Source organism: Chaetura pelagica, unplaced genomic scaffold (assembly GCF_000747805.2).
Source record: "Chaetura pelagica isolate M959 unplaced genomic scaffold, ChaPel_1.0 scaffold132, whole genome shotgun sequence".
In the NCBI taxonomy this organism is placed as follows: domain Eukaryota; kingdom Metazoa; phylum Chordata; class Aves; order Apodiformes; family Apodidae; genus Chaetura; species Chaetura pelagica.
This window is the reverse complement of record NW_009952709.1, coordinates 1,303,952-1,315,205: the sequence shown is the minus strand read 5'-3', so window position 1 is coordinate 1,315,205 and position 11,254 is coordinate 1,303,952. Positions and strand designations below refer to the sequence as shown.

At 55.5% G+C, this 11,254-nt stretch overlaps 1 protein-coding gene across 1 annotated transcript in view; it reads right to left on the bottom strand.

The window, feature by feature from the left end:
* Nucleotides 1–11,254, bottom strand: part of ARRDC1 (arrestin domain containing 1) — a 20,433-nt gene that overhangs the window by 4,548 nt on the left and 4,631 nt on the right. The window contains exons 3-7 of the mRNA XM_009994348.1: nucleotides 2,381–2,431; nucleotides 1,688–1,842; nucleotides 1,019–1,201; nucleotides 496–672; nucleotides 6–321 (exon numbers count right to left, since the gene is read on the bottom strand). Of these exons, the coding sequence (XP_009992650.1) occupies nucleotides 6–321; nucleotides 496–672; nucleotides 1,019–1,201; nucleotides 1,688–1,842; nucleotides 2,381–2,431 (882 nt within the window). The remainder of the gene's footprint in view (nucleotides 1–5; nucleotides 322–495; nucleotides 673–1,018; nucleotides 1,202–1,687; nucleotides 1,843–2,380; nucleotides 2,432–11,254) is intronic.

Here is an 11,254-nt window from a genome sequence, read left to right as displayed (position 1 = left end):
GGTGTCTCCCGTGGACAGGCAGAGCGTGGGGTGGCCTGGGGAGCCCGTCTGCTCCGAGTCCACCACCCTCAGCTCCTGGAAGCTCAGTCCTGGGGCGTAGCTGAACGGCTGCTGCTGGGAATGGCTTTTGGTGGGGATGGAGACATTGTCCATCGGGTGGTAACCGCTGGCGGCCTCTTCCTCCTCCGGGGGGGCACTGGGCACCACGGCAGGGGGTATGTGCTGGATGGAGCGGGAGGGGCTCAGGGGCACCCTGTTCACTGCAATGTTTCCAATGTAGATGGGGAGAGTGACTGAAACCTCGGGTGACTTGAGAGAAACCTGGAAGAAAAGGACAAACAGTGGCATCTTCTTCATCCTATGTTGCACTGGGAAGGTTCACCTGATGCAAGGACCACCCCCACCAGGCAGCTCTGGAGCTCAAGCCACGGAGCTCAAGCACAGAAGCTGCAGCTCAGCCCAGTGGAGCTCCCCAGGAGGCACAGGTGTGCTCACCTGGATGTAGTAGTCGATGTGTATGAGGCTGCAGCCCTGCAGAATGGACTGGGGCAGTGCTGGAACCAGGATCTGCTCCCTCCACTCTGCATGTTTCCAGGCTTTCACTCCTGAGCCTTCCACCTCCGCGATGGTCCTCAGGTCGTAAATCCAGCGCTTGGATTTATAAGCCACTTTCTGCACAGACAGGAGAAAACACAGCTAGCAGAAAGATGGTCGTCTGCCACAAATGTAAGTCAGGACACAGAAACGCACAGCTGCTTTGTCAAATCAGCACAAACATAAGGTGTATCACAGAGCAGAAACACCCATCATGGCAGGGCAGACTGAGAAGCAACACAAATGCCTCTTGGCCCAGGAAGGTAGAGAGAAGCAGAGGCAGCCAGAGGTCTGGACTCCTCCCTGCCACCCCCAGCCCCACGCAGCAGAGATCCACACTGGTGAGAACTGCCCCAGTTTCAGAGAGGCCTCAGGAGGGTGGAGAACCAGCACAAGCCAAGGGATCACCCCCTGAGGTGCTCACCTGGAGCAGACTGGCCACCACTGCCCCAGTGTCCCGCCCAGATTTGTTCTCTATGTCGGTGCGGAGCTGGATGGCTTGTCCCACAATGTATCCCTTCAGATCCGAGGTGGCCGTCAAGATGATGTTGCCACTTTTCACAAGCTTGTAGTTGAACTTCTTGGCGATGGACATGGTGTTGGGCTGCTGCAGAAGAGCAGAGAGACAGAGGTGTTGGCTCAAGGGAGTCAGAAAAACTCCAGGAAAACGCTCAGAGGTTCAACATGAGCAAGCAGGAGTATCTGGTCTAAGAGGATATAAGGAACCAACAACACCAGCACTGCCACAGACAACAGGTCTCAAGTCCCCATCCCCCCAGTTCTGCTGTCCTGTTGTTCACTCTTCCCTCCAAAGCAAGTTCCCCAAACCCAAGGCTCTACAGGCACCTGGTGCTATCGGCCAACACCTCTCTCTGCATGTAGAAAATTCACCTAAGTGTTTCAAAGCAACATGCAGAAGAGTCAAAAATCACTCCAAGCAGGGACTGATGGCAAGGCAGGACAGACCAAGAGTCCTTGTCCTGCTCTTGCCCAGTCAGGACATGCAGTCAGAGTTGTCCAGCCACACAGTTATTCCCCAGGACAAGGGCTGAAGCCTTGGCACTTCCCAGCCACATTCCTCCTTGTTCCTTACCTCGATGTCAGGGATGTCATTCAAGTTGAGAGGGCAGAGAACATAGAAGATCTTGTTGCATTTGTAGTCCTTGCAGAAACGAGGTGTGTCTATAACAGCTTTCACCTGATGGAGCACCTTGCCAAATGGGCCTTCAAATGATGTTGGAGCAGAGGCTGGAGTTGAGAGAGAGAAAAAAAAAAAGGATCATAAGGCTCAGTCAGGCCAAGTGTTTCCAAGTACAATCCCTTTAAACAGCCTTCCTCTTCACCTGAGGAGCTCTGCAATACCCAGAGACAGAGCACACCAGGATTCACCCAAAAAAACCCCTGAGGCTGGACACTTAGGTCACTCAGAGACCTTTCTGCAGCCTCCTTACAGAAGGGATCCTGTGCAAGCCGAGGAGCAAGAGCAGAGACCCTCTGAGAGCCCCATGAGTGGGATGGAGGCCAGGACCCCTGCACACACCCAGAGCTGCAGAGCCACGCTTGGAGAGGCACCAGTGACAGCTCAGACCCAACTTTGCACGGAGGCAGAAGGTACCTGCTTGTCTAAGCTCCCCTGCTGTCTGTGGCTGAGGTCACCCTCCCTCTAGTGCCTCCAGGCCAAGCTGCCAGCCTGCCTCTGCCACCCAGCCCTGCTCAGCACAGCTCCAGAGGCTGCAAAGGCCAAGGCTCACATGGAAGGGCCCTCAGCCACTTCTCTGCATCATACCTGGCAGCAGGAACTGGAAGGGAAAGTTGTGCTCTCCAGCTGTCAGGACCCCTGTGGGAAACAAGAGCAAAAGGTAAGTGGGACAGAACATGGCCTTGGAATGGTGTGATCTTCTGGAGAGAGAGGGCACCAGCTGGGGAACAACAGCTGCCAACAGGACAGTGGGCAACTCTAGATCCAATGAGTGGTGCTTGAGTCACCAGGAGCATCTGCTGCCACCAACCCTTCCTTGGGACAGATGCCTCCATTCCCAATGACTGGTTCTATGTTAGGATACCCTGGAAATCAGGTGGTTTGGGGCAAGGTTTAAGAGATCTATTGCCATAGCAAGTGTTTAGCCCTGGCCTACTGACACAGGGCATGGGGAAGGGATGCTGGGTGTTTATCACCCCTCAAGGAAGCTACAGCAAGTCGGGGGGAATGCACAGAGGGTGGCAGGGAGGTCTGGTGGGCATTGAGCTGCTATAGAATCAGAGAATGGTTTGTGCTGGGAGGGACATTAAAGATCATGCAGTTCCAAGCCCTCTTGAACACTTCCAGGGATGGGGCATCTACAACTTCCCTGGGCAACTTGGCCATAGTCTCACCCACACACCAACCCCCCCGCAGACTGCACAGTGTTCAGGAGCTGGAACCACAAGTCCCATCTCCCCAGGCCTAAATCCACCCCTGGTCCTATGAAGGCACCAAAAATACCTCAGCCCAGCTGCTTAGACAACAGGAGCTGAGGAAAACATTTCCACAACATTAAAACCTGAACACTGTTGGGTTTTTTCCCAACCATGTCCCACTGCAACAGCAGCCTTGAGGATGCAGGTCCAAGCCAAGACTCAGCACACAGCAGAACAGCAGCTACAGACTCAAGACTCCCCAGCCCAAGAAAGAAAAGCTCTGAGCTTTACCCCCATTTGTTAAATACATGTAAACAGGAGAGGTTTTGGTTTTAAGGTAGCAGTACTAGAAGGAGACCTGTTAAAATCAAGCTGTGTTAATTCTGCTTTGCAGGATCCCTGCTGGAGGTACCAAGGCTCTTCTGCTGAGGCAAGGAGGAGGCAGCTTGTCCCTTAGCAGGGGCTCCACAGGGCTGACAGTGAGTCCTGTCCTCAGGGGATTAAGTGACAGGGGGAGGTGGGGAAGAGGGAAGGGTAAATCCCTCCTGCTGACACTGTGACCCAGGTGGCAGCAGGGGAGGTGGCACTTGACTCGGTGCATCCTTCGCAGGATGAAAAGCCCCTCCACTGGCTCAGCCACCCCACGGGGACCGAGGGACCCCCCAGATGGCAGGCACCCCCCCCTGCAGCACCCAGGCAGGCACAGGGAATGACAGGACAAGCTTCCCATCGCATATGGCTGCAAGGGCAAGTCAGGAGAAAACAGACCCGTCTGACAATACCGTTTGTCCTCACACAGAGCAGCGGGACTCCCGGTTCCCATCACCCCACCCAGAACACTCCCCGGCCCCCCAACACGGCTCAGCTGTCCAGGCTAAAATGCAACACCGGGTCTTGTCACCAGGTGGAGGCACAAAGCCAGTCCCTGCAGAGCCAGTGCCTGCAGAGCTGGGGCAGGCACTGAGCTGGGGGCAGCTTCTGCTCCTGGGGAGCTCCGCTGGGTTAAAGGCAGTAGCTTGAGATGCAGCAGCTGCCTCTGCTTGCTGGGTAAGGGGTAAAGCCTGGTTAGCACAAATGACTCAACTCGCCCAGTGCTTGTTTGCTGCTCCAAGGGTTTCTGCCTTTCACTAGGCACCAGTCCACGTTGATCCCTACTTTTGGAAAGTGAATCAATGGACCAGAATACATCAGCTCTCTTGTGCAGGGGACCTGCTCCACCTGAAAGGAGAGGATGCAAGTCCTGTCACTGCAATGCTGAAGGGAGCTGGGAGTCCCAGGGCATGATGGCCAGAGTTTCCACCAAGGCCTGGAGACTTTCCAGCTGTCTGACTAAAAGAGCCCCACATAGTGATTCCAACTCTGCTGCCAAGAGCCTGAAACTTCACAGCCTTTCCAGGACCTTTAGGAAGAGCTCACAGGCCCCACAAGGTTAACATCCCAGGTGGCATGATCCAGTAGGTCACTGCAGTCAAGGTCTTGCTCAGCTCATATGCACCAAAAGAGAGTCAGGCTGGAAGTGAACCTGTCAGCATGTTCAGGTAAAATCTGGCTGGATGACCAGGCCCAGAGAGTGGGGGTGAATGGGGCTGCACCCAGTTGGCATCTGCTTACCAGTGGTTACCAGGGATCAGTACTGGGCCCAGTCCTATTCAATGTCTTTAGTGATGACCTGGATGAGGGGATCACAGAATCACAAAATTATTGAGGCTGGAAAGACCTCTGAGATCATCAAGCCCAGCCTATGACCAACACCCCACACCTCCAGACCCTGGCACCAAGTGCCACCTCCAGCCTTTCCTGGAACACCCCCAGGGATGGTGCCTCCACCCCTTCCCTGGACAGTCCATTCCAGTGTCTGATCATCCTTTCCATGAGGAAGTGCTTCCTGATATCCAACCTAAACCCCTCCTGGTGCAGCTTGAGGCACATGCCTTGGACAGACCCCTGGACCGTGCCAGGGCAGACAGGGCACCCTGCAGTGCACACAGAGCTGCTCTGCCCACCGGCTGCATCCGCCGTACGGCACCCGCATCCAAGCAGCAACAGGGACACAAAGCCCATGGGAAACCACTCACTGCCCCTGTCCCTCCAGCCCTGAGAGCTTCCAGTAAAGATCCAGGACATTCAATGTGGTAATTCCACCTGCAAGTTAACTTTGCATTACAGACAGCTGTGGGCAGCTGGCACAGATGAGAAGGTTTCCTCAACACCCCAACACGTAGATCCCCAGGAGGAGCAGCCCTTCCTGAAAGCTCCTTTCTGAGCTGCTCCTCAACCAGAAGCTTTGCTGAAGCAACCTGTAGACTGTGCAGGAGCAGAGCAGGTCAGCAGGAGTTCAGCATGGCTGAGGGGTCTCTGAGAGGCCCCTGCAGTTCTCGTAAACCCCCTGCACAGGGAACGGGCTGCACCAGCCGCCGCGCTGCGCCGTCACTTCCCCATTCCCAGAAGCCTGAACAAAGGCCACAGTGTGCTCGGCTACAAAAAGCTTTTCCTGAAGTTTATGTGCAGCTAAAAATACCTTGAGAAAGTCATTAGGCAGCAGAGGTGGCTGGATTAGCAGGGTTGTGCTGTGGGGCTGTACCTGCAGCAGCCTTTGCTCCTGATGGGAGCTGAGCCAGCAGGGATTGGCCACCCCCACACAGCCTCTGGAAACATCCTCCCTAAAAAAATTCCTGGAGGGGAAGAAGCCACTGCCCTAGACAGCCTAGAAGAAAAACAAACCCAGACAGCAGGAGCAGCAACAACACGCTAACAGCACGGAAGAGCTGCCTCACACTGCAGAGCAGAGTGACCTTGGAGATTTCCTCGAATCCAGCAGAGACGTGTCTAGAAGCTGATGGACCCCCCAGCTCAGGGCTCAGCTGCTTCCCTTGCTCCACACAGGGCCAGGGGTCATTCACCTGAACCAGAAAGTGTGGAGGAGGCCTGGGAAACCTCATCAGAAAGGAAATACCTTGATCCAGGGGCTTCCTGGGGGTGACCTCCCCTGCAAAGCATCTCCAGTAATGGGGAGGGCAGCCCAGCCCAGCAGGACACAAGAGACCTTGTGGCTGCAGCCCCGTCCCACCACCTTCAATATCTGTGGTCACACTGATGTGCAGTGGAGGGACAGAAATCAATGGGTTTCCCATGCAAAGCTGGGGCTGACCATGCCCCTGAGCCCACTCAGCTGCTGGACACACTGTCCTCTCCTCGCAGTCAGCTCTACTTTGATCCACTGAGGTTTCCCTGCTCTCCCTGCAAACCAGACCACAGCTGGTTTTCCCAGACACATGGGAAAACAGGACACCATCACACCCCTGTGAGGGAGAAGTGACCACACATCTGTATTTTTCCACTGCTAAACAAATGATTCAGGTCGAGCTCACTCTGCCACAGCTCAGGTGCTGAAAGGGTTTGGATTCTTTCCTGAGCAGCTTCCCTGGCTGGTGCTGCCAGGTCCCTGCCCGGGTGGAGCCAGCAGCCAGAGGAAGTCACCAGCCCTTCAACACCATCCATCATCCCTCCGAGAGCAGGGGAAGCTGCCTGCCCACACCCTGCCCTGCCAGCAGCCAGCAGAGGGCTGGGAAAGGTCCTCTGGCAGCCTCTGTCCTGGTATGAGATCAGGGCAGGGCTGGGATTTAGGGGGAACCAACCACACACCAACAAGGACACCAAGCCCTACCTGCTGCATCCCAGCAGGGCTGCCCTGTTCTGCAGCTTTCTTGGTTAGTGGCCCATGCAAACAGGCCAGGCTCACAGTACCAGTGGGACCAGACCTGCCTGGGCTGCATGTCTGAACCAGTGCCACCCCAGGGAGACCTGCCAAACACCTCTTCCCAGCTCAGCTCCCACAGCCCCTCCATCCCCAGGGACCTGGAAGCTGCAGTCACAGCCATCTCTCCACAGAGACACCACCCCTATGACAAACCCAGGCCCTCCAGGTTGGTGCCAGAGGAAGAGAAGCCAGAGAGAGCTGGGAGATGACTTGGTCACTGATACACACACACGACAGACTCAGCTGAGCCTTGTTCTGACTCCCCTGGTGAAACCTCTCGCCCTGCTGGGCCAGGAGAGGCTGCCAGAGCACACAGCAGCTGCACAGCACACCCCTCTGCCCCTCCAGGCTCCATCCGTGCCAGGACCAGGGAGAAAAAGATGAATATTCTGCATATTGCTCCCTCCACCCTTCAAAGAGGAGGGTGCTATCTCATCGAATCATAGAATGGTTTGGGTTGGAAGGGACCTTAAAGATCATCAGGATCCAACCTCCCTGCCATGGGCAGGGACACCTCCCACCAGACCAGGCTGCACAAGCCTCATCCAACCTGCCCTTGAACACCTCCAGGGACAGGGCATCAAAAAACCTCCCTGGGCAACCTATTCCACTGCCTTCCTACCTTCATGGGGAAGAATTTCTTCCTAACATCTAACCTAAATCCCCTCTCTTTCAGTTTAAAACCATTACTCCTTGTCCTATCACTGCCCTCTCGGGTACACCCTCTGCAGCCATGACCAGGAGCCTGGCAGGTGTCCCTGCACCCCAGGCACAGGACTTGGGGAGCAGCCAAAACAGGGCTCCTGCCCTGTCCCCGAGCTGGTACCTAACCTGGTACCAATGAGATAGCAGTGGCTCTGCTCCCTCCTGCTGCACACACGGGTGCTAGAGCAGGAACAAGCTGCAGGTTTGGAGTAAACATTTTTTTGCTTCTTCTAGTAAGAGGAACAGCAGGCCAGGCCATATGGCAATTTCTCTCTGGCTACTTAGCAAGAGATGCATTAGCTGTGCTGGCCAAATTGTGTAGCATGAAAGGTACCTGGTGCCTGCTGCTCCCCCTGCCATTGCTTGTAGCAAAATCATCTTCCTGCTGCCTGCAATCAGCTCTTCTGCTCCCTGGGACAGCAAGCTCCTCAAGGTGCTGAGATAGATGGATACCAGAGTGCTGATACCCTCTCCTCTTGAGGCTCTCCAGGCAGAGAGCAGGAAAGCAGCAGGTTTGTATTTTCCACTTTCAGGTGGAGAAACAGGCAGCCCTGGCTCTGCCCTGTGCTACAGGATTCCAGCCCCCAGCCACTGTAAGCACCATCACTGCTGCTGCAGCCCTGCCAGCCAGCACCCTGCACACCCCTGCCCTCCTGTCCCTCCTCATCTCCATTTGCAGCCCAGAAAACTGAAGATTAGACCTAAGCAAGAAGGTTGAGAGCTCTTCCAGCTCACAGGAGGCTGTCCCAGAGATGTGGGGTGGGAAGCATTAATTTTCCCTGTGCCAGGGCACTTCAGGCAATGCAGGGCCATTGCAGCTTTAGCATGAGGACTTCAGCCTCTCGTGGATTAAGCTAATACAGGGGATTACAAACTGCAACAAAATGAAGCTAAACACAAACAATTGCTTCTGCCATCCCCACAGCAGACACAGGTGCCTCAGAGTGACCTGCCAGCCAGCACAGGCAGCCTGCCAGGAAGGACTGGGTGTTCAGCTCAGCTTAGTTTTGCTCGAGCAAGAGCTGCTCTCTGGGTACCAAGGAGCCCTGGGTGAGCAGGGCTGCCCCGTGGCAGCCCAGAGACACAAACCCAGCAGGCTCCAAGCTCCCTTGGAAGCAGCAGCTCGCTCAGGCTGGATTTGCACACACACAAACACACAGCAGGAACAACCCCCAGCGCTCCCACCTGGTTAATGCTGCTGGGATAAACCTTTCTGTGCCATGGTAGGTACAGGGAGAGGAGGAACACACACCAGGAAGCACAGCTCTGAGGCCAGGGTAAAGGCTTCACTGCTTGCAAGTGTCTGTCAGCAGCTTCCAGTGACATTTTCAGTGAATTAGCAGGATCTGGCAGTATGGAAATGCTGGGAAAAAGCTCCAAGGTTTAACAATGATCTATTGAGGCAAGAGATGGGGAAGTGCCGAGGAAGCTGCTGTGACCCAAGGCAATTGCAGCTCCTTCCATGTGGTTTTCCTGGGCTGAACCTACAGTTACTGCTCCTGAACGTGGCAGCAGAGTGTGGCCAGGAGCTGGCACCAGCACATCCTTACAGGTTCACCACTGCCCAGGGGAACCCTCCTGCTCTCACCTGGCCAGAAGGTGTCCAGGAGCATCCCCTGCTGCTTCCCCACCTCCTGCTCACACAGCAGCTCCTGAGCACAGAACAAGAGACCTAAATCTCTCACTGCCTGCTGACTCAGGTCACTAAGCTTGAAAATCAGCTGGAAGACAGGACTGTCACCCTGTGCTAACTCTGCCCATGAAGGTGTTGTGCCAGCCCCACAGAGAACAGCCGCAGGGAAGAGGTGATGCACAGCTGCCCCTTTGTAGCAATTTCGTGCAAGAAATCTGCCAGCAAAGGAAGCACGTGGAGCAGCCAGGAATTCCCTGCAGTGCCTTCTAGCTCACTAACAAGCTGCCAAAAGTAAGGTCAGCTGGAAATTACAGCCAGCTCCCTGCACGGGTTCAACTCAGGTACAAGTAGGATTGAAAGGGAATGAAGAAAACCAAGAAGTCACAACCCACCCAGAGGACAGAGCTGTGTGTGCAGTGGGGAAGATTCAGGGTGTCCAAAGGACACAGCCCTGTGTGGGTACAGGCAGACCATGGACCTGCTCCTCTGGGGCTGAATAAAGCCAGAGCTGCAGCAGGAGAGGGGAAGAGGAGGGGGAGGCCTCCAGGAGCTGAATTGCTCCATTATAGTGGATCAAGAAAAGCATCTCTCTGTCTGAGAGCTGTGGGTACAAGTGGTGCTATTTCATACTCACTGCCTGTGTACTTGGTCTCCCTGCCTGCTGACACCTAGAGAAACCCAACACCCCCCCAACCTGCAAAGGTTCCTCCCACCCCTGCTTCATTTCTTTGCAAAAAGGAGACCCAAGAAATACCAGCACCAGGGAGTAAGTGTCCAAGTGGGAAAAGCAAATTCTGCCTTGGCCTCCTCTCCAGGAGGCAAATAATGAGCCTCCCCCCAAGGGCTGGGCGACCTCCATGGGGGAGGCTCCCAACCTGCTAATGCTCAGCACCTCCCAGCAGCTTTTTATAGGGCCTGAGCTCATTAAACCCTGGCCTGGGTGCACTGTCAAGGCACAGACTCCGTGCAGCTCCCCCAGCAGCTCCTGGGCACTTGCTGCCTCCAGCAAGAGCCTTTTTCAAGGCAGACACAGCCCCACTGCAGGGGGGACCAGCACCATGCCAGCACACACACAGAGCAGGGGGCTCTGCAGCTAAACCACCCCTCACCAACCTGCCCTTGCTCCAGCAGCAAGGCTGAGCCCTCCACACCCTGGATGCTGCTCTGAGATGGGCAAGGAGGGAAATTAAGGATAAGGCCAGTGCCTTAAATACGTGCCTATGCTGTAAATCAGGCTTTGGGGCTATTTCAGGGCTGCCTCCTTTCTCATACCGTGTACACCCTTAAAACAACAAACCTGTGTGTAACACAAGTGACAGCTGATGCTACAGAGGACGAGCTGCCCCCTCACTTGTTTCAGTGCAAAGGTGTGTGGGTGGAGAAGCTGGAATTCCCCTTAGATGCTTAAGGAGCAATCCCAGCCTGGGCAGCTTTGTGAACCTCCTCTCCCCTTCCCCCCACGTGTCCCCAAAGAGCACAGCTCGCAGTTCTTTAAAGTCACTGCTCAGGATGTGGGAAGGAAGAGAGCAAGGCGGGTTGTTTTTCAGGCTGAGCTGTCCCCGGGTGCCAGCCCTGCTGTGGCCCCACTGCAGCACCACCAGGGACAGGCAAGAAGGTGACATGCTGCCTACCTGGCCTTGGGGACACCTGGGATCCTCCCTCAACTCCAGCTGACACCATTGGGCTGGATGAGCCCTCTGCAAGTGCCCTGGGGGAGGTGCCAGCAAGGAGCACAGCCTGGCTGCCAGCTCCTCCCAGCAGGGCCAGGCTGTCGCACCCTGATTTGTCTTTTAATGTACAGGTTCAAAGAGGAGACATAACTGCAGGGGGGAAAGCAGGGACAAGGGAGTTCTCCGAGGCAGAAGAAGTCCCTCCCTTTCCTCCATTGACTTGCCATTTGTGCTGCTGGGAGGTGACATCCCCCTTTGTGGGGAAGATGCTCTTGCAGTCCCTCCACCTGATCCAGGGCCTCCTGTGTCCCTGCTCACCCTCCTGCTGTTTGCTCTTCAGGGCATGAGAAGGAAGGCTGGCACAGCCAGCCCTCACCTGTAGGAACAGGCAGGTGTCCATCCCAGGGGGTTTCTGTGTGTTTTTACATGGGTAGCAGGACTGTCCCATCTGCCACTGCAGTGTTTGCCCCAGCCACAGCAACCTGTGCTCGTGGTGCT